Source organism: Eumetopias jubatus, unplaced genomic scaffold (assembly GCF_037043125.1).
Source record: "Eumetopias jubatus isolate StellerSeaLion01/CBP00866 unplaced genomic scaffold, mEumJub1_p1.0 scaffold_17, whole genome shotgun sequence".
NCBI classification, from domain to species: Eukaryota; Metazoa; Chordata; class Mammalia; order Carnivora; family Otariidae; genus Eumetopias; species Eumetopias jubatus.
The window spans coordinates 10,486,032-10,509,724 of NW_028274823.1; the positions used below are offsets into that span (position 1 = coordinate 10,486,032).

General features: G+C 39.2%; 1 protein-coding gene across 11 annotated transcripts in view; it reads left to right on the plus strand.

The window, feature by feature from the left end:
• ATE1 (arginyltransferase 1) overlaps positions 1 to 23,267 on the plus strand; it is a 179,730-nt gene extending 156,463 nt beyond the window's left edge. For all 11 annotated transcript variants that reach the window (XM_088019774.1, XM_088019773.1, XM_028121756.2 and 8 more), the window contains one exon: positions 19,054 to 23,267. In XM_088019774.1, the coding sequence (XP_087875900.1) occupies positions 19,054 to 19,232 (179 nt within the window). In that variant the 3' untranslated portion in view covers positions 19,233 to 23,267. The remainder of the gene's footprint in view (positions 1 to 19,053) is intronic.
• Positions 23,268 to 23,693: the final 426 nt, after the last annotated feature.

The following is a 23,693-nucleotide window of genomic DNA, read 5'->3' on the forward strand; positions in this document are numbered from 1 at the left end:
TTTTAGATTTACAGGTATTTTTTTTCTTGAAGTAATTATAATTAGTGTGTTTTTTAATGTTTCATAATTTCCGTATGTTCATTGTTAGTATATTGAAATACAGTGGGCCTTTTGAAATGAAATTATTGGGGCACCTGGGTGGCTCAGTCGGGTAAGCAGCCAGGTAGATTTCGGCTCAGGTCATGATCTCAGGGTCCTGGGATCAAGCCCTGCGTCAGGCTCCTAGCTCAGCGGGGAGTCTTCTTCTCTCCCTCTGCCCCAACCCTGCTTGTGTGTGCTCTCTCTCTAAAATAAATAAATAAATCTCTAAAAAATAAATGAAATTATTTATTTCAATTGTGGCAAAATATATATAACATAAAATTTACTGTTTTAACTTTTTTAAGTATATGATTCATATGCATTAAGCACATTAAGTACATTCACATTGTTACACAACCATCACCACCATCCATCTCCAGAAGTTTTTTCATGGTCCCATATCGAAACTCTGTACCTATTAAGCAATAACTCCCATTCCTTTCTTCCTCAGCTCCTGGCAACCACAAATCTAATTGCTGTCTCTATGAATTTACTATTAAGTTGTTCATAGGAGTGGTATCATACATTATTTGTCCTTTTGGGTTCATTCATGCCTTCAGGGTTCATTCATGTTGTAGCATATGTTAGAACTTCATTTCTTTTTAAGGTTGAATAATATTCCATTGTACATATAGACCATATTTTGTTTACCCATTCAGCCATTCGTGGACACTTGGGTTGTTTTCCACCTTTTGGCTGTTTAAATAATGTGCTATGAACATGGGTATCCAAGTATCTCTTTGAAACCCTGCTTTCTGTTTATTGGGGTCTATGTCCAGAAATGGAATGCTGGATTATATAATAATTCTAACTTTTTTGAGGAACGACTATACCGTTTCTTCCAGTGGCCACAATATTTTACATTCCCACCAGCAGTGGTGCAAGCATTCCAGTTTCTCCGCATCCTAGCCAACACTTGCTGTTTTCTGGTTTTTTGATAATAACCATCTTAATGGGTGGGACATGGTATTTTATTGTGGTTTCAATTTGCATTTCCCTGATGATGAATGATGTTGAGCATCTTTTCATATGATCATTGGCCACCTGTATGTCTTCTTTGGAGTCTATTCATGTCTTTTGCCTGTTTTTGAGTCAACTTATTTAGGTTTTTTTGTTGTTGAGTTTTAGGAGTTCTTTATATCCCAGATATTAGTACCCTTATGAAGTGTGTGATTTGCAGTTCAGTTGATTGTTTTATGTTGATCTTTTATCCTGTGATTTTGCTGGGCTCATTTACAGTTCTAGGAGGTTTTGTATAATAGCGCCCTTGAGATTTTCTACAGACACTGTTATGTCGTGTGCAAATAGGGACATCTTTATTTCTTCTTTTCCTATCCGGGTGCATTTCAGTTCCTATTTTCACCCTATTGCATAGGCTAGGACTTCCAGCACTATTTTGAATAAAAATGGTGAGGGTACACATCCTTACCTTATTTCTAATCTTAGGGGGAAAGTATTCATTCTTTATCAAGTTAAGGAAGTCCCCGTGCAATCCTAGTCTTCTGAGAGTTTTTATCATGCCTGGTTGGTTGTTGAATGTTGTATTTTCTGCATCAGTTGATGTGATTATGTAATTGTTTTCTCTAAACTGTTAATATGGGAGGTTATATTGATTGGCTTCCAAATACTGAATCAGCCTTGCATCCCTAGAATACATGCAGCCGCTGAATCTGTGTTGCTAACATCTTATAAAGGATTTTTCATCCATATTCATAGGGGGTACTGCTTTACAGTTTTCTTGTGCTTTGTCTGATTTAGGTTCCTTCTCTTTTATTTTCTGAAAGAGATTGTGTAGAATTGGTGTTAATTCTTACTTAAATGTTTGGTAGAATCCTCCAGTGAAACTATTGGGGCCTAGAGATTTCTTTTTTGGAAATTAATTACAAACTCAATTTCTTAACGAGCTATCGGGCTATTTACATTATCTTTCCTATTGGGTGAGTTGTGGCAGTTTGTGTTTTTTTGAGATTATTGTCGGAAAGTTTCCTTTCTTGCTAGGCTGCCACTGTCCTGGACATCTGGCTAGAGGGAGGTTTTCTTGTTACTTTTTTTTTTTTTGTCTCAGTGTCTTGGCTCTTCAGGGTTGCCTGCTCTTGCAGTTTCCCCTCTGGAATACCTGAGGCAAAAAGAAAGCCCAGATGCTCACCACCTTATTGTTCCTCAGGTCTCGGAGTCCCTGCTGGGCTGCCTCTTCTCTCATGTTTCAGTGTCTTCTTAGGTTTGTTGTATAATGTGCAGAGTTTTCTGTCATACGTAGTGGGGCAGTAGGGAGAAGTAGGTAGAGCTTATCTTCTGGAAGTGGAAGGCCTCCTGTCTTGTCTTAATTTTTAAAAAAAAAGAACGAAAGAAAGAAAGGAAAGTCCAAGAACTATTTTTTTGCTAGTTAGGAATGTGTAAACTATTACTGTTTTAGCTGTGCATTTCCAGCTATACTGGGAAGAATATTAAACATGCTACTGGTAGTTAATATGTAGCAAATGAGTAATTGAGAAAATCTGAAGCTAATTTACTACTGGTAAAAATCAAACCTGATAAAATCTGATCCAAGTTTTGTAAAAAGCTTATTTGTATCGCTAATATAACTTAACCGTATGAACTTCCAGAGAGATTACAGCAACCAGTTTTAGGTTTAAAAATCCAGAAAAGAAAACTTTCAAAAGCCTAAAGCTGGACAGTAACAGAGCACTTACAGCAGATGATACTACTGACCCTTACTCCTCATGTTTTGATGGTCTGTAAACTGATTCTTAAGGAACCATCAACAATCTCTCTCTATTTTTCTCTCATCTATGTTAATATATTGGTTTTTTTAGTCTCCAGAATCACTTTATCAAATTACAAGTAAAATTGGGCACCTGGGTGGCTCAGTTGGTTAAGCGACTGCCTTCGGCTCAGGTCATGATCCTGGAGTCCCTGGATCTAGTCCCGCATCGGGCTCCCTGCTCAGCAGGGAGTCTGCTTCTCCCTCTGACCCTCCCCCCCCACGTGCTTTCTCTGTCTCTCATTCTCTCTCAAATAAATAAAATCTTTAAAAAAAAAATACAAGTAAAATTAAATGGAAGTCTGCTGACTTCTAATACAAAATTAGTGGATCAAAACATCATTATATAAGATATAAAAAGACAAGCAAGGTTATTTTGTAGGTTCTTGTTGCACTGTTAAGACACACCTGAGTTTCACCCTCTCCATTCTGAAGCTTTCATGGGAGTAGAAATGAAAAATGGCCACATGAAGGTGGTAGCATAGGAATTCCCTGCTGCAGCCTTGGTTTTTGTTTTTTTGTTATGGGTTTTTGGGGGTTGGTTTGTTTTTTAGGGGGGGTGGTAATTCTCTGTCCTAGAGCACTATTTCTAAAGCCAGTTGCAAGAAATTGTTAATGTAAGCCTTAGATTCATGCACTGGTGTGTTTTAAAGCTCTCCTATATGTCTGACTCCATGATGGAGTATTTCTGTACCATTATCTATGGGCCCCACTCCGAGATGGCCCCACTGTGTATGCTGAGCATCAGAATTCCCTGAAACTTCCCGCATGACTCTAAAATGCAACCAAAATGGAGAACCAGTGCACTAGAATTTAGCTTACCATCTGTAATACGTGTTTTTTTGGGGGGACTGGCAGCACTTTCTTCTGCCCCTGGGACCATTCGTTCCTGCAGAAGTTTAGATGAGCCCTCGGGGGCAGCTTTGCACGGAGGCAGATCCAGGCCTGTGACCAGCACTGCCGAGAGGGACACTGCCCCGTGCACAGTCCCAGTCAGCTGACTCAGAAGCTGCCTCCTGCTTCCAGGAACACAGCAAGCAGACATTCCCAATACCCAGCTCTGGCCCACAGCTTCACACGGTAAAGGCAGCACAGATGTGAGCACTCTCTTTAAACAGAGGCTTCGTGCCCGAAGTGGGAATTCTTGTTGGTGCCAAAAATAGCGGTACTGCCTTTACTGAGATAATAGGTGTAGTATTACCGCTACTCTTAGCGTCCATCTTGTGCCGGATGCTTCGTATTATTTACTCACCAACACTTCAACTCCGGTGGCTTCTTTTGGTTTAACAACTTTTGTACTAGAAACGTGATTGGATAATATGCTCGTGATTATTAAAAACATGATGTGGAAAGTGAAAATTCCACACCGTATCCCAGTGCACATGCACATGAGCACACACAGGCACACCCCTGGCTCGGCAGAGGTAAGCACTGTAGAAATTTGGTAGGAAGGTCTCAGATTCTTTTCTGTGCATATGTTTTTTAATTTCATTTTTTAATTATATCATTTATTTTAACATGCAATTTAAAAATATCCTGTGGCTTGTTTTTTACATTAACATTAGGTTATCTTGAAAATCTTTATTACTATATAATGGACTTCCTCATTCTTTTTAAAAATAAACTTTTTTAGAAGAGTTGTAGCTTTACAGAAAAATTGCAGAGATAATCTCCCATACCCCATACCCAATTTCCTCTCTTGTCAACATCTTAACATTTTTCTCATTCTTTTTTTTTAACAGACTTTTCTGAAGCAGCTTTAGGTGTACAGAAAAGTTGAGCAGAAAGTACAGAGAATTTCCATCCACCCTCCACCTCCCACCTCTCGTTTGCCCTATTATTAACATCTTGCATTAGTGGGATACTTTTGATACAATTGATAAGCCAATATTGAACCATTATTATTAACTAAAGTCCACAGTTTACATTAGTGTTTGCTCTTTGTGTTGTACATCATATGAGTTTTGACAAACATAGTGACATGTATCCTTCATTGCAGTATAGTACATAATAGTCTCATTGCCCGAAATATCCTCTGTGCTCTCCTTATTCATACCCCCTTCTGTGCCATCATCCCCAGGCAACCACTTACCTTTTTCCTGTCTCCACAGTTTTGCCCTTTCCAGAATGTCATAGAGTTGGAATCCTACAGTACGTAGTCTTGTCAGATTAGCTTCTTACACTTAGTCATATGCATTTAAAGTTCCTCCATGTCTTTTCATGGCTTGAAAATTCATTTCTTTTCATCACTGAATAATAGTACCACAGTTTGTTTATTCATTCACTCATTGGAAGACATTTTGGCTGCTTCTGTATTTTGGCAGTTATGAATAAAGCTGCTTTAAACATTTATTTGCAGGTTTTTGTGTGGACATAAGTTTTCAGCTCATTGGAGCACCTGCCTGGCTCAGTCGATAGAGCATGCAACTCTTGGTCTTGGCGTTATAAGTTTGAGCCCCACATTGGGTGTAGAGACTATTTTAAAAAAATAAAATCTTTAAAAAGCTGAAAAAAAAAGTTTTCAGCTCCTTTGGGGAAATACGGAGAAGTGTAATTATTGGACCATATGGTATAAGTGTGATTACTTGTTCTTTCTTAATGGCTGCATACAAAGATACATATTATTGATAATCATTACCCTCACCGATGGACATTTAAGTTTTAAAAATTTTGCTGTTACAAATAATGCTACAACATACTTTTAAATATACATCTTTTGCACACATACTAATATTTCTGCAGGACGCATTCCTAAAAAACTGCTCTGACCAAGACCATGTGAGCTTGCCTTGCAAAAGGCAAGCTGTAGACCGCAGTCTCCTACCCTCAGCTGCACTTAGTATTATCACATCTTCCTGAGTCTCAAGAGAAAGATTTAGCCTGGAACCTGAGGATTTGGAGGTCAGACTTAAAGATGGTAACTGAATGAAGTTTCCTAGGGAGAAAGTGTGGAGCGAAAAGAGAGGATGAGCTCCAGCAGAATACGGTGGAACTCCCCTCATCTGATGGTCAGGTAAAGCACTGCCCTGGTGGAAAGAGAGGAACTGGGGTAAGTGTTGGCAGAAAAGCTGGTGTGGATTTCAGGGGAGGGGACGTGGTCCTGTGAGTTTACACTTTGCTGAGGGAGGTGAAGACTGAAATGTGTTCATTATATTCAAGAGGAGTGAGGCCTTTGACCTTAGTGAATAGAGGGGACTTGACAGGGCCAAGACTCGCATTGAAAGAGATTGTGCGGTGAGTGGGAGGTGAAGAAATGGCCTTCAAGTAAATAGCCTTTAAAGACGGAGAGAAAGTCAAGTGAGATAGCTGGAGGGTAAGCAGAGGCCGCAGAGTTTTGTTTGTTTCTGCCAGACTTAAGCTTTTGTGAAAGTTAGTAGAAAGGAACTAGTAGAAAAATGGATTACAGGAGATGTAACTTACAGAGACTGTATGCAGATTGGGTGGAGGCCAAGAATGGGGAAGAGAACACATTTCCAGATTGACCCCTTTTGCAAAGAAAAGTGAATTTTGTATTTGCTCTTGAGGTAAAAATACTGTGATTTCGAGTTGAATCTTTTGCCCCTGGAAATTCTCAAAGGTTTTGCTGTTCAAAGGTACTTTTGGAAGGCTCTAGCCCAATTCCAGTTCCTTGGAAGGAATCAGAATTAACTGAATGCCAGGTTCATTTGTTGGAAATGAGTGTTGTGTCTAGCTTTCATTGTAAATGGCTTGGTGACCCAGTGGGGTCACATATCAGTGAGGTTACTGATGAGATGACCTGTTACCATGGTAATAACTTTCATGAATTGTCAAATGTGGAATTTAAAGCTATTGATTTAAAAAACTGATTTGTCAAACCAACTGAATATCATAGATCATAAAATGAACTAAGTCAGTGTATTTGATAATCAGAATATTATCAGCTATCCATGTCTTGACTTACATTAAACGCATTGCCTTTGCCTTTTTTCAGACTTAATAAAAATCAAGATTTTTATTCTTAATCTGGATTGCTGAATTTCCAGATATTATGATCTCTAACATGTCACAAGAAACAGAAGCTGAAAATACCTCAAAAGGCTGTAGTGATGGGAATTTGTCAGAACAAAACTTAACAATTAGAAGGTACAAATGTAATGCTTGTGTTTCAAAATACACAAGTACAGAATGATGAGGCCAAAGAACACAGTTTGGCGTTTGTTAATTTTTTATTTTGAAATTTCAAATTTACAGAGAAATTGTAAGACTAATACAGAGAACTTCTGCACACCCTTCACCCAGATTCCCCACTTGTAAATGTTGGCCTTCTCATTTCCCCCCCTTTATTCTGTATTTTTTTCTGAACCATTTGAGAATAAGTTGCAGATACATTGCTCCATCACCCTTAAATATTTCAGTGTATATTGTCTGAAAACAAGGATACTTTCCTCATAACCAGCCAGCCAGACCAGGACAGTAGCAGTGTTATATTACACCATCTAATTCCTACATTACTGGGAAAATTTCCCAGATTTTCCCAGTAATCTCCTTTATGACACAAAAATGCATGCACACACATACAAATCTACATTCCGTTTTCCTTCTTTTTTTTTTGAATCCAGAGTTCAAGTCAGGCTTGTGTGCTGCATTTACTGTCCTGTCTCTTCAGTCTTCTTTTGCCTGGAAGAGTTCCTTAGTATATACCCTTGTCTTTCATTACCTTGACATTTTTGAAGGTACAGTCCAGTCACTTTGTAGAACATTCCTCAATTTTGTTCATCAGAAGTTTCTTCATAATTAGATGCAGGTTACGTAGTTTTGGCGAGAATATCCTAGAACTGACGCTGTGTTCTTACTGCATCATCTGAGGAGGTGCACACTGTCCACCCATCTTACTGCTGGGCACTTGAATTTATACCACTTAGTAAAGTAATAAATGCCAAGTGTCTCCACTGTAAAATTAGTGTTTTGTATAACTTAATAAGTAATAAATATTTTGTAGGGAGATACTTTGAGACAGTGTAAATATCCTATTCTGTCAAACTTATGTCTGCTAGTTTTTACATCCACTAATGATGATTCTTGCTTGAATCATTTATTACTGAGATGGCTGCCAAATGAGAATTTTCTAATTCCATCATTCCTTCTACTTCTGTAGATTGGCATTCTGCTGGAAGAGAGAGCAGTGCCTTCTCCCTGTTCATTTATATCAGTGTGGACTCCTGGAATCCTAGCGTTTTAGTCAATGTATTATAATCCGTTGCTCTCATTGTTTATTTTGAATGCTCAGATTGTCTCAGATTTGGCCAGCAGGAACCTTTTCAAGATGACTCCTGTGTTCTTTTGACATCTCCCCATCATTGTTTGAGTATTTAATTACTTTGTGGCACAAAATATTCCAGGCTCATCTTGTACTTTCCCTGGTCCAGCACTGCATTCAGGCTTTTCTCTGAGGAGCTCTCGGTTTCTTTCAGGGAGAGTGTATTTGGAAAACAAGATCTGGGCAGTAAGTGTGCTCATCACAGCAGGGGTTTCTTTGCTTCCAAGTCCTCTCAGCAGCCAGATCTAGAATAGATACATGTGTGTGTGTGCACGTGCACAGGAGTGCACACATACACGCTTCTATTTTTACATCTGTTTGTCTATACAGTGTATAAGAACCATGAGTTTCCACCAGTACCTCCAGTTCTGATCCAACACAGTAGAATTTGTTCTAATCTTCTGTCTGTCTCTCCCTTCTCTCACAGAGCAATCTGACTCCCATTTTTCTCAATAGATGTATTTATGTAACCAGTTCCCTTGCGTGTTACTAGTCACTTGACCACACAGGTCAGAGGTGGCCCACTCCTGCCAGCCCCAAACTTGCCAGACCGCCTCTTGGGTTCCAGCCCCAGCCCCCTGCACACAGCAGCAGCTGGGCAAACCAGCGTCCCCTTTGTCTTAGAGAAATTCTGTAATGGCATATTTTGTGTGTTTTCATTTACATTTCTTTCATTATATTGTCGTCAGTTTTTAAATGTAGCCTTCACTAGGGTAAACCTTGATGGCAAAATAGGAAGTATGTAAGAGAGTATTCAGGGGTCAGAACACATAGAGTAGGGGTGCCTGGCTGGCTCAGTCAGTGGAGCGTGAACTTTTGATCTCAGGGTTGTGAGTTTGAGCCTCACGTTGGGTGTAGAGATTACTTTAAAAAAAAATTTTTTTTTAAACAGAGAAATTTGAGAGAATACCACCCTTATTCATCATCAGAAGACGGTTATTAGCATTTTACTTACGATAACAGTAGTAAGTCCTGCTGGCAGTGTGCTGAGGCAGGAGGTAAAGTTGATGTGATTTTTGCCCACAGTTGACTCAGGGCCTGGTATCATCGTGTTTTTTTCAGGTGACCTTTTTCTGTGAATCAGGAGTTATTTTTAGTTACCATCATGTGACAAGTTTAACAAAATTACGTAGCTTTTTTTCCTTAGAAAAATGATATTTCACTAAGGCAATTAGGCAAGAAAATGAAATAAAAGGCATCCAGATTGGAAAGGAAGGAGTAAAACTATTTTTATTTGCAAGTGACATGATCTTGTATATAGAAAATCCTAAAGAATGTACTAAGAAACCATCAGAACTAATAAATGAGTCCACCAAGATTGCTGGATGAAAAAGCAGCACACATACCAGAGGGGAGGTGGGTGGGGCACAGGAGAAACAGGTGATTGGGATTAAGGAGGGCACTGGTCGTGATGAGCACCGGGGATGTATGGAACTGTTGAATCACTGTGTTGTATCCCTGGAACTAATACTACACTGTATGTTAACTAGCTGGAGTTTAAATAAAACTTTAAAAAATTACACAAAATCAGCTTTATTTCTCTACACTTGCAGTGAACAACCTAAAAATGAAATTAAGTAAACTGTTTCATTTATAATAGCATCAAAAAGATAGAATTACTGTTAGGAATAAATTTAACAGAGAAGTATAAAACTTACCATCTGAAAAATACAAAATATTGTTGAAAGAAATTACAGAAGACCTAAGTAAATGGAAAAACATCCCATGTTTATGGATTGGAGGACTTAATATTGGTAAAATGGCAGTAGTCCTCAAACTGATCTACAGATTAAATGCAATCCCTATTAAAATAACAGCTGGTTTCTGTGCAGAAATTGACAGTTGATCCTAAAATTCACATGAAAATTAAAGGAACCCAGAATAGCCAAACAATCTTAAAGAATAAAGTTAAAATTGTATGGTTGTCTCATATAGACAAACATATATATATCCGTGGACTAGAATTGAGAGTCCAGAAATTAACTCTCATATTTATGGTCAGTTGATTTTCAAAAATGATACCAAGACAATTCAGTGGGAGAAGAATAATCTTTTCAACAGATGGTCCTGGATCAACTGGATATCCGCACACAAAAGAATGAAATTGGTTCCCTATCTCACAGTGTATACAAAAATTAACTCAAAATGGAAGAGCTAAAACCAAAAAACTCTTAGAAAAAAATAAGAGTAAATCTTCATAACCGTGGATTAGGCATGATTTCTTAAATATGACACCCAAAGCACAAGCAACAAAAAGAAAAAAATAAATAAATTAGGCTTCATTAAAATTTAAAAACTTTCATACTTCCTGAGACACCGTCAACAAAGAGACAATCCATACAACAGGAAGATGTATTTGCGTATCATATATCTGATAAGGATCTAGTGTCCAGAATATATAAACAACTCTTACAACTCAATAAAAAGCTCAGTTTCAAGTGGGCAAATGATGCAAATATACATGTCTCCAAAGAAGATATATGAATGGCCAGCAAGCACATGGAAAGAAACTCAGCATCTTTAGCCATCAGGGAAATGCAAACTAAAACCACAGTAAGCTAATATGTCATTCCCACTCAGAGTTGCTTTAGTCAAAAAGACAGGTAATACCAAGTGTTGATGTGAAAAAACTGGAACTTTTATACACTGCTGATCGAATATAAAACAGTGCAGCCACTTTGGAAAACAGGCTTGCATTTCTTCAGTAGGTTCAACATAGAGTTATCATTGACCCAACAGTTTCACTCCTAGGTGTATATTGAAGAGAAATGAAAACACACAAAAACTTTGACATGAATGTTTATAATGTTATTCATAATAGTCTGAAAGCATAAGTAACCCGTATGTCCATCAACAGAATAAGTAAAAAGCACTGTGTCGGTACCATGGCATATTATTTGGCAATAAAAAGAAATGAAGTGCTAATTCATGCTGCAGTATGGATGGACCTTAAAAACACTTCGCTCAGTGAAAGAAATAAGTCACAAGAGATTGTGTATGGAGACAGAAAATAGACTGGTTTTGCTTGGCGCTAGGGAAGTTGAGGGGGATGGGAAGTGACTGTTAATAGATACGGGGTTCCTTTCTGGGATGCCGAAAATGCTCTACAACGGATGGTGGTGATGGCTGCACAAGTCTGAATACACTAAAGACCATTGAATCATATACTTTAAGTGGATGAATTGTGTGGTCAGAGAATTATATCTCAATAAAGCTGTTATTAAATGGTGTTTTATGTAAGCTAAGTTTAGGTTTGTTTTCATTTTGTCCAAAAGAATATTCCAAGTGAAATGACGGGCAACATTATTCCTTATGGGTGATGAAAATGTGTAATTCTCCCTGATTGCTTTTGGATTCCCAAAGCAGTTTTTTGAGCCTCCCACCAAGTGGACTTGAAGAATTAGCTGATGGAGCTGAGTTCATTTCTGTCACACGTACTATGCGTTCCCCTTCCAAGCCCTTTGCTCCCCAGACTGAAATATTCCTTTCATAGATTCTCCCCAACCTCCTCCACAGTGTTTGAAACATTTGTTCATACCTCCTGTCATTCGAAAATATTCTAAATCATATTTGATTTTGAAGTTTCCAGAGTTGAGTTTGGTTTCAGAGTTGAGTTCTATCATGCCTCTCTTCACAATTTCACATTCTTCCGTTATGTCACAATTTTACCCAACTGTGTTTAGCTTCATTCATATCGCCAGGTCTGCCACCTGTACCACCTTATTCATGAGAAACTGTAGAGTATGTACCTTTTCATCTTTATGTCATAATGCTGTAGCAATAAATAATGAAGTTAAGAAAATACTGTTTTCATCATTTTCTGAAAAGCCTAGACATTATAAGAATAATGAATGAGTTAAATTCCCATAAGAAGTAAAGCTTTGATCTCTAGATTCTTTTCCTTAGAAAGCACCTGTGATGCGCAGTTCATCTCCTGTGAATAAAAATCAAACAGTCGTTGCCCATCAGGATAAGTTTTCCTTGCAGATTAAGACATCATTGATTTAACAGCATATTTGTATTGTCATTGATCAAATGCTCAACTCAGAGAGTTTGCAGGATTGCCTTTGGTTTTTAGTTTACGAAATTGTGATACATTAGAGAAAGAAAAGGTAGAAGAGGTCCTTGTTGGCACACATTTCCAAGACCTCCCAGTAGGCTGGCAGTTACCCTTGGATGAGATGGCAAGTTGGTCTTTAATCTCAGAATGGCTTACTTCTCTAATCTCTTTGGGGTCCCCTCAGGAAGAGGCCTGTTGTGCTGTGTGAATTGAGCTACATAGGTTTTTGTCTACAGGCACTGATGGCATTTCTCAGGCAGGCGATTCAAGGTGATCACGAAAGGTTTCATGAGGATTGGGATGCATTTTTTTTTTTTTTACTTTAGTAAATAAATCATAACTTATTTTTGCTGTTTATCTGGCAGGATTTTTCTCATTTAGGTTTTAGATTGGTTTTAATAAATGTGCTAGGAATCAGAATTAGCTATCATTGCAAATGTAACTATTGATAATAACACTGCAGATTATTAAGCCCAGAAGTGCATTGTATTTTGCTATGATAATCGGTTGTTTCTGAAGCTTTGTGTTTTGTTTTGTTTTAACAATTAAGACTTTTTTATTTTATTTTTTTAGAGAGAGGGAGAAGGTGCACCTGAGCGGGGGTGGGGGGGGGCAGATGGAGAGGCAGAGCATCTTAAGCAGTGTGGAGCCTGATGTGGGGCTCCATCTCATGACCCTGAGCCGAAATCAAGAGTCGGACACTTAACCCACTGAGCCACCCAGGCGCCCCAGTTTCTGAATTTTAATACGGGTGATTGATTTGACTTTGTGGCCTTAATTTAAGGTATGGATAGAATGTGATCCAAAACTCCTCTAATATTTAAATGTGTTTTCTGAAATTGTTAAGCACTGGTAATGTGGATGGAAGTTTGATGAGACAGGAAGAAGGTGGGAGAGAAAGCGTTCTGTGTGGGGGCTGACATCACTCTATTTGTTTATTTCTAGATTGAGTTTTTACAATTTTATGATTAAAAAAATATAAAATTTAAGAATGAATGTGCTTATTATTTGGTAATTTTGTTGACTAATTCCCAGAAAATTCGTTGAGTTAGTTCAAGTTATTGAACTGTCAAGTTTTGAAAAATTTGTAAAAGTGTATCTTTCCTTTGTTTCTTTTACTGTTTATGTCTTGTGGCTCTGCATCCCCTTTTCTCTGGCAGTTTTAGTCATATCTTTGGGTAGGCAGAATTCTAGTTTACATTTCAAGTTTGACTTACAATTTAAGTCTTTTTAGGTGGGGAAAGAAGTGCGTTAGTGCTACTTCTTCTTTTTTTAATATTTTATTTATTTATTTGACAGAGAGAGAGAGAGCACAAGCAGGGGAAGTGGCAGGCAGAGGGAGAAGCAGGCTTCCTGCTGAGCAGGGAGCCTGATGGGGGCTCAATCCCAGGACCCCGGGATCACCACCTGAGCCGAAGGCAGCTGCTTAACTGGCTGAGCCACCCAGGCGCCCCGCGTTAGTGCTATTTCTAATCTGTATGATGTTTTAGTGCCTTTTTTATGGTCAGAGTGTTTTAATGGGGAAACTAAAGAATTGAGGCAATTAAGAAAAGTATTTCAGCAACTTAATAAAAAGCTCCGGATAAGTGAATTGGTGATAAGAAGCAGTGCCGTGTTAAACAACAATGACAATAACACCAACCTGACGAACTTCCCAAGTATTTGAACACCAAGACTAAATATATTTGCCTCTCCAAATAATTTGGATATGTTAACACTGAAGAGAATGAGGAGAGGATTTTGAAATTCATTATTACCTCTTTTTTTATAATTACATATGATGTTAAAAAGTGAATAGCTGTGGGGCACCTGGGGGGCTCAGTCGGTTAAGTGTCTACCTTTGGCTCAGGTCATGATCCCAGGGTCCTGGGATCGAGCCCCGCATTGGGTTCCCTGCTCAGCAGAGAGCCTGCTTCTCCCTCTCCCTCTGCTGCTCCCCCTGCTTGTGCTCTGTCTGTCTCTCTCTGTCAAATAAATAAGTAAAATCTTTTTAAAAAAAGTGAATAGCTGGTCAATACCTACCTTTTAAGTGTATTATGCATTTGATTACTTTGACTCAGAACAAGGCCTCATAAGTATTTGGAGTAAAAAGAACTAGGGAACTTAATTGATTTCTGTGCTGTAAGGCTCTCTAAAAATGCTATAAATTAATTTAGAAAATTAATTAGATATATATGTTTAACAGTAGATGCAGCAGCATGGCATCACAAGCCAACTTGGAATTCAGTAGTTGAAGCTTGCATATTTGTAGTCTTTCTCCCAAATTTGACTTGCATATAATTGAAAACCCTTCCTGTAATCTTAATAAAGAGAAATGAAATCTATATTTTAACAAATGAAACAATATACAATTTCCTCCTCTTTTGGAGGAGCACTTTAGAATAGTTGCTGTAAATTCTGGGTAATGGTGGGCTTTTTCCTATTTTTATTTTTATATGTCATATTAGCAAAGAATAAAAATTAGTGGCATTTTGTTCTAGATAAAATAAGATGATGGCATGTCAGGTCTTAACATTTTTATTTACTAGAGTGTTCCAGTTTGAATCTTAAAGTATGTTTGTCCTAAAATATTTTAGGATAAAGGTTTAAATGGTTACACATCATTCTGTAAAGTTAAATATAGATATGATGTGGGGCCTTGCGTGAATGGTCAAGAAAGAATTCTTGAGATGATTTCGGTGCAAAAAGGTGCTTTTATTACAGCACTGGGAAAGGACTCATGGGCAGAAAGAGGTGCATGTTTGCTGTAGGAAGCTGGTGGTTATATGCTTAGTGCTCAAGGGGAGGGGATGCGCAGGGAGTATTAGATCATAAATATCTGCGAATTTCTACTCATAAAACTACTTCTGCAAGATTTCTCTGGTGCTTATCATTCAGCTTGATGTTAACTATTGGTGAGATGCACAGGCAGTCATGAGACCCTTGAAGAATGTAGCAACCGGCACGTATTTGATCCTTATCAGAACTCTGCAGGCTGTAGGTCAGCCTTCTGGGCTAAAGGTGAACATTTTTCTGCTGCTGTCTCTCATCAGACATACTTTAAAATTCCAGTTTAAAAAATTCAAAGGTAAAGATTTAGAAGATTTTGTACAGTTTTGCCAGTGTTCTTCTCCTTTGCTGCTCTCAGTGACCTTTACCAATTTTCTTTTTTTTTTTTTTAAAGATTTTATTTATTCATTTGAGACGCAGAGGTACAGAGAGAGAGAGAGCATGAGCAGGGAGAGAGGCAGAGGGAGAAGCAGGCTCCCCACTGAGCCAGGAGCCCGATGTGGGGCTCAATCCCAGGACCCTGGGATCATGACCTGAGCCGAAGGCAGACAGACGCTCAACCATCTGAGCCACCCAGGCGCCCCACCAATTTTCTATTTGTATTAGATTGTAAACGTACTTGAACCTACCTTTTTCTTGCTGCATTTATACCCAGGTGATGGACTTAGTTGTCTGTGTTGCAGTGTGTGGACATTAAAACGCCTGAAATTGACATCAGGAACCAGGTTGTTGCCCTTTTCCTTTGTCACTTACCCTAGGTAAGGGGTGTGGAGACCTAGTAAATGTGAAATATTTCATTGTGTTAAAGTATGTGGATTTTCTGCTTCAGCTGGACAAAGTAATTTGTTAAAAACACATATTTTGAAGTTGGTGTGGTCAACCAGAGCACCAAAACCACTTGGCATACTTACAACAGAGAACATTTAATGCAGGGAATTGGTGATAACAGAGAGTGGTGCTGCTGTGGAGATGAGTGATAGCTGGAAGCCACCGCCACTCCTGGGCCACTCCTGGGCCACCCGTGAGCCACCCCTGAGCCACCCCTGAGCCACGCCAGGGTTACCAGTAGAAGCTGGAACCCTGACCACTTTAAGAATAGTAGCTGGAGCTCCTGCCAAAAAGCAGAGCCAAGGTAGAAATAGGAAAGGTTTTGGGAAGAAACCCTGGCTCCGTCTCCCCTGGCTCCAGCCTTCTGCAGCGCAGAGTCAAGCGGTAGAAGCAGGGAGGCTAGACCGGCCCGGGCGTGGTGCTGGAGATAAATCAGTAGTGAGGGGTTGGATCCCTGTTCCTCCAGATGCTGTCCCCCTTCCCCTTGATCTCCCTCGAATGTGTCCTGGGTAAAGTGAAAATCTAAAACTACACCCGCATTCAGTTCTGAGGGCATGAGGGCCCTCAGGCTGGCATCCTTGGTGTCCCTTTTCCCTTCACGTCCGCATGCCTTCCCAAGTGGGGTTCTAAGTGGACCAACGTGGCCTTCTCTGACAATGGAGAACTTCTTTGGGGGTAATAGTACATGATTAGCTTGCATCTCTAACAAATTTCTACACAGGTGTACAGGGCAGTCAGTTTTGGAATGCCCTCACTTTATCACTTTCTGATGATTGAGATCAGCTAACCTATGATATGAGTCCATAAAATGGGATGTCTCTCTTTTAGATATTGGAAAAATAGTGTGACTTCTGTCTCTTCTGAAACTGATCTTGCATGATTAATCCAGACTAATTAATGAATACCCAGTAGAGGAAACAGCATCAGTTGAGGAAGAATAAACATTTAATTGTTGCTTCCATTACACAATAAAAAGGGATGTAATCCAATTCAAATGTTCAAAAACATAGAGCCTTCTGTGAGGTGCCCAATAAAATGTTGAATTTATAGCGACTCTATTGTGAAAGCTGTTATGTTTATGATTTGACTTGAAGAAGTTTATAGCTGAAAGACCCTGAGAAGTCTTCTAAAAGAATCCTTTTGTTGAAAAGGAAACTAGCATTCCCACTTTTCATTTTCAGAAGACATATGCCTAAATCAACCTTAAAAACAACTTTTTGGAATTATAAAAGCCTGTACCAGTTATAGAAAATCCAAAAAATGGTGAGAGTATGTGTATGTGTGTGTACGTTTCCCATGGCATGAAAGCCTCCAGAGATAGACTCATTCATTCATTCATTCATTCGGCAAATATGTACAGAGCACCTACTGTCAGGCATTGTACTAGACACCAGGGAAATATTAGTGGGCAGAGCAGTCACAATTTTTCATTTAACTTGAATTCTCATAGAACTTTCTAGTGGGAAAGGAAACAGACAATAATTATGTATGTCAGGTGGTAGTCCGTGCCATGAAGGGAGTTAAGGAGAGCGGGAATGCTGTTTTATAGAGAGTTCGGGAAGGCGCTCTGAGCAGCCAACATTTGAAGTCATCTGATGAAGCAAGAGGGCGAGCCATGTTCTTCCCGGAGGAAAGAGGGCTGTTTCTAGGCAAAGGGAATGGAGAGAAGTATTGTAAAAAGGTTGATGCATATTTGTTCAGATTTTTTCTGTGCATATACTAGGCTTATAAAGAACAGTAGCTTACACTGTACCTCCGGTTTTTTCACTTAACAATCTACCTTCCTTTGTCTTTAATAGCTGTGTAGCGTTTTATTATATGCATATATATCTTAACTTATTTGACCAGTTCTCCATGGTGAACATTTGCATTGTTTCTAGGTTCTCGGTACTGCTGAGAGTGTGGCTATAAACGTCTTTATGCACATATATAAATACTGATGTGTGTGTTTTTCTACAACAGTGGTTCTCAACCCACCTTTTTTTTAAATTATTTTTTAAAGATTTTATCTATTTATTTTAGAGAGAGCGAGTAGGGGTAGGAGGGAGAGGGAGGGGGAAAGAAACTCAAGAAGACTCTGTGCTGATCCCAACGAAGGGGCTTGATTTCACAACCCTGAGATCATGACCTGAGCCAAAACCAAGAGCTGGGAGTTCAACCGACTGAGCCACCCAGGTGCCCCAACTCAACCCACTTTAAAAGGCTTAAGAAAATACCGATGCTCAGGTTTTATTCAGACCAGTTTCTAAATCAGGATGTGTGGAGGTGGGATCCAGGACTTCTTTGGTATTTTTAAAAAGTTCCTTGGATGACTCCAGTATGTGGTCAGGGTTGAGAACCGCAGCTGTAGGATGATTCTTAGAAGTGGCCTGGCTGAGTCAGTGATAAAGACATGGTACATTTTAGTTGATAGTGCAAAGTTGTTCCCTGTATTGGAATTAGGAGCAACTGCCAGTAGTAGTAACCTAAAGTAAGTTGGCTTAAACATGATAGTTTCTTTTTTCTATGAAATTCTTTACATAGGTAATCCAGGGCTGGTACGGTAGTTTTATTACGCGTAGTCCTCAGGTACCCCGTTCCTTCCGGCTTTTGTGTTTTCTGACCTAAGGGAAATCTAATCTCAAGCGAGTGGGGGAGGGTTGGTTAATGCTCCTGCCATGACGTTCATGTTGCAGGCAGCACAGTGAAGGAAGGGTTGAAGGGCACAGACCAGCTGTTCTCTTAAAAGATGCCTAGAAACTTCCACAGAACACTTCTGCTTGGTTTTGTTTATCTGAAAAAAGAGGAGAAGGGAGAGCCGCAGCCGCTAGGCGTCCCTACCCCGTCCCCCTGGAGAGCTGTAAGCGTCTGCCCTCTGCCCCCAGAACCTGCCCCCAGTGCCAGGACCTGCTCGGCTTGAGTCCGCCCAGGCCACTGCCTTACAGCTTTGTCGCAGGGATGAAAACTCGGACAGTACATTGGCTTGGGGGGGAGGCAAAATCAACTCAGTTCAGACTCAGGAAAGATGGTTATAAACTTGACCATGAGGAGAAAATAATGTGTTGAAGTCCTGTTCTTTAATTGCGTACAATTCTCTTCTGATGTTTTAGCTCTCTCAGGGGAGGGAATCTGTTCCCTGTCAGCAGGGTATTACTTATGAACATCCTTGTTGGAACATACTGCTCAAGGAGGACATCTTCGTGCATCATTATTATTAGAATTAAATATTGTTACACTTGGATATAAAAAGTAGTTTGACCTGTGACTTTTTTTAATGACTTTTCTTTGTCCTTGCAGTGGATGAAGGTCGCAGTAAGGAGCCTGACCGTTTGCAGGTGTTCCACAAGAAAGCCATAATGCCTTACGGCATTTATAAGAAACAGCAGAAGGACCCGAGAGAGGAGGCGGCCGTGCTGCAGTATGCGGGGCTGGTGGGGCAGGCGTGCTCCGAGCGGATGCTGCTGCTGCGGAACTGAGGCCATCTGCACCGCCGCCCCGCCCCCGCGCCCCCTCACCCCTTCACCCCCCGCGCCCCAGGGAGGCTCCCGGCCTGCCCACAGATGAGGCGTTTTTTATTTTGACTCTTCTGTGGCTTTTCTAGAATATTTTGTGGCAATGTATTTGTGAGACTCTCCTGGTTAATATAAAGATTTTAAAAATAGGTTGTGACCTAGCCTCCTCATGGGTATCATTTTGGAAGTTTGTTTTATGAACAAGCTACGGTATAAACTTGTGTTAATATTTTGGGAAGTAAAATGAATAAGTGGATCTTAAGTCATTTAAATCACCATCGTGCTTTTTTTGTCAAAGAAATTACAGCAGACTTTTCTCAGATCCATTTAAGACATTAGTTTATGTTCCAAGACTGGAAGGCTGGGGGAGAAGGTGGGGAGTCGGTTTTCTCTCTTGGAAAACGTCTTCTCAAGAGAACGGAACTGTTTTTCCTCATTGTTCAATATTACTGCCGAATGTTACGTAGTTAATAGAAAACTCAAGAGAAAGAAAATACAAACCTTAAAGAAAGGACGTCATGTGGACGTCAGATGTTCGTTTACCCAGGACAGCCTCCGTCATATCTGTTGTCTGGGCATGCTTGTTTTTCCCAGAATAATTATTACTCTCAAATAATCTTACTCTCAAAAGTATCCCAGTTGGACAACAAAATATGTGATTACCCTAGTTGTATATATTATTTGCTCTGTTTCTAAAAGTCTCAGAAATGGGGGTTTTTGTAGGTTTTGTTTGGGTTTTTGGTTTTTAGAAAAATGTTGGCTCCTGCCTTGACCTAAGACCCATCAGAAGTAACTATACACTAAATTTTTCGCTCCTTAGAACTCAGGACACTTGTCTTTGGTTATTGATTAAAAATTAGTTAATATCTGACTACTTTTATAGCTGTGGTACAAATCACGTTTAATGAAGTGTAGGAATCATTTTGACCTCTGTTCAGGGCAAGAGGTGGAGCAGTCCGTTTCTTGCTCTTTGATTTGGGAGTCAGCACATGCTAGCTCCTTGTCTTCTCACTTTGTTTTGGCCCCTCACCCAGGCACCAAATGTCCCTTGTCCACCCCCATCAAGGTGGCGGGCCCTGTGCTGGGAGGAAGGAGACTGAGCGTATTGGTTCACAGAACGGAGCTGTGTTGGAGACAGTAATGACAGAGGAGGGTTAGTTTCCTGTGCCCTTTCTCAGCTGACCCCCATCTTCTGTGTCAGCAGCTTGGCCACAGAGTTCATTCCATTGCCCATTTTGCCTGTTTTCTATTGATCTTTTTTAAAAACCATATTATAAAACGTAGTACTTTGCAACCCAGTAGTGGTTTTAAACTTTTCTTTTAAAGGCACTGAATTTGGAAAAGACATTAGAAAATAATTTCAGTTAGCTAAAAGAGGGATCATAAAACAATGATTTTAAAAATCACATGTCTAGAAATTCAGCATCCAAATGAACTGTGTATTTATTCATTCAGACAGGGTGTGTGTGTGGTCTGTGTGTGTAACACCTGCCATATGCAGGTATTTTGCCAACTGAGGATAGAGGAGTGAGGAAAGCCATTTTCTCTGATCGTGTGGATTTTGCATTCTTCTGGGATTTTGTTCTTCAAAATAGCCTCCCAAGAGTATTTGATAGGCTCTTGTTTGGAACTGCCTTCAGAACCTACAGAACTTTTTTTTCTTTTTCCCTCTAAAATGAAGATAGCTTAATGTTCTTAGGTTTACAAGATCGTACTCACTGTAAGCAATTCAAACATTAATAAAACTATAAATATAATCTGAAATTCTGCCATACCAGAGAAGGAGAGAACTGTTACATATCTATACACACATACATAATTTGAATATAAATAGAATTATGCTCTATACACTGTTTTGTGGACATGCCTGAATTTTGAAAGAAGTTTCGAAGTAGGACTTCAGAAGTGTTGTGAGTAATCCTGAGTACTAGGAAAGTCAGTGGGGTAGGGTCGAATCTTGGTACCCTTGGCGTTGGAATGTTCACGTTGCTACCAGCTGCATTACACCCACTCTTATGTCCTTGATTGGTGGGTAGAACAGGAGCCCTGAAGATCACAACTCTTGAGTATCCCATGAAGGGAAAACCTGACTCTTACATCGTACCACGACTCTGGTTTCCTCCTGCAGAATTCAGTTAGGGTTCCTTCAGAGGAAAGTGATCAATCACATCCTTGTCTGGGAACCAGGGTGCTGCCCCTGAGGGCGTCATTCAAGGTTGACTGCAGTGAACCACCAGAGAGAACTGGGCATGAAGATTCTTCTGCTCGGTTGCTGGATTCATGTGCTGTTCTTTTGGGAATAGATAGTGTATTGATCCTAATGAGTTAATTATTTGTTCTTTTGCGCCCTGGCTGAGTATTAATAGCGTGCTAGAAAAGGACAGCAAGGCAAGTGACCTGGCTTTGCCAGTCGATGTAGAGTCTAGCTGAGAAATCTGGTTTTATGTTCATGGCTTTCATCCAAAGAAAGACACTTGAGAACCTTTCAAAGACAGTTTCTATCTTTTCAAGGCTGGAAGCTGCGCATTTACCCTCTTAGAGTTGTAGTTCCCTCCTGGATGCAGGGAAATTCACACCTGCCTCCTCGTCTCAGGAGCAGAAATGTAATTGAGGTTTTCCACACTGCCGTCTTTATTTAAATTCTTCCAGTTCCGTGAGATTTTTTTTGTTATTTTTTAAAAATGTAATCTGAGCACTTTTTTTAATATTCTATAAAAGAGGCTATTACCAAATGAATATATTATTCATTTGATTAAAAATTATTTCGATAAGAAATTATTACTGTTTATCTTTGCTTTCAGACAACGTATGCTATTTTTTATCCATTTTGCAAAATACCTCTTGTGTGTGGTTTCTTAACATAGCAGAATCTATTATGTAAATGAACCTTTTCAGATATCTGAGCAGTATGTGGCTTGATTTTATAGGCTTTATACTATTTCAGTGTGAATAAAAATGAGAAGGAATATGATGAACAGTTATCTAGAATGTGTTGGTGGTTGCTAACTTTAAAGAAAAGAAGGAAGTGAAATGGAAACATAATGTTTGATTTAGAAGTTATTCAAATGTGTATTCTTTTCCAAAAGAAAACCAGTGACTGTAAAGCAAAACAAGTCAGATTGCATGTGATTTTTTTTGCTCTCGTGTATGCCTTTTGAACAGTCCATTTGATAAATCTTGAATGGAAAAAAAAATAAAGCTGTTTCTGTCTGCTGTGGCTCTTGCTGGTCAATACTTAGAAGACATATGTTTCCTTACTTTTCATTTTTTTTTACAACATTTTACCTGTGGTAGAATATGCAGAAAACAGAGGTAAAACAATGGCTATATGAATCATAATATCTCATTTACAGTAATTATGGGAATTCCAGATCATTTGGTTACCTAAATCAAAGCATGGTGGATTCCTTTCTCAGGAACAAGTAAAAATAAAATAAATCTCACTTTAAGCAAAACATATGGATTTCACATGAGAAATTAGGAAATAGACATTCTTTACCCACTGGGATTAGGCATGGGACTTAGGTAGCAAACTCAAATATAATTTCTCTTAAAAAGCTTAGTTTACAGAGAAATTCTCATAAATATAAAGCAAAGTATAACCATTCATAATAGTACACTGTGTATTTATGGAATATGTTTACAAGCATTTTGTGGGGGTTTTTTTTATACTAAAGAGGACCCTAGTAGGTTTAGGATAAAATGAATCCTATTTTCCAAGTGATTTAAATATTGGTTATAATTCCCGCTGACATTTTTTTTTTCCAGAATGGAAGTAGCTTTGTTGTTTTTCTTATTTGAAGTGGCCGGTGTTCACCAGGGAGCACTTAGGCACTGTAGAAAAATCTGCCGAAGAAAATACCAAATCACTTACCATGCCATCAGTAACCACCACCCCTGCCATTCACACTTTGATGTTGTACCCTTTCAAACTTTTTTCTACCTACATGTATGTATATGTCTTGTCTTATTTTTAAATAAAAATGGAATTATGCCATGTATATTGTTTCATAATTTTGAACATTTTAATTCATTGTGAACATGCAAATAAATGAGGAAGAATATAATTGTTTTAATGGCTGTTCGATAATAGTCCTCTGTGTCTAGTATCTTTTGAGAAAGGGGGCTTGAGACTTGAGCCCCACCCCATGGGCACTCGGAGTTGTAATTGACCTGTATTAATAGTTCTCATCAGTTGTTTGTAACACTCAGTCACATGGTTCTTATCCCTCATTTTCCCTGATCCTATGCCTTTCCCCGACAGTAGGGATTTCCTCCAAACTCGAACGTTCAGGTATAGCTTTTAAAAGTCAGTGTCACCTCCTCTCATTGTCCCTCAACTAAATATTTTCTAGGAGACTATCCTACCATTTTTACAGTTTGAACGTCTCTAAAGTTCCCAATTAGAAAATGTCTTACTTAAAA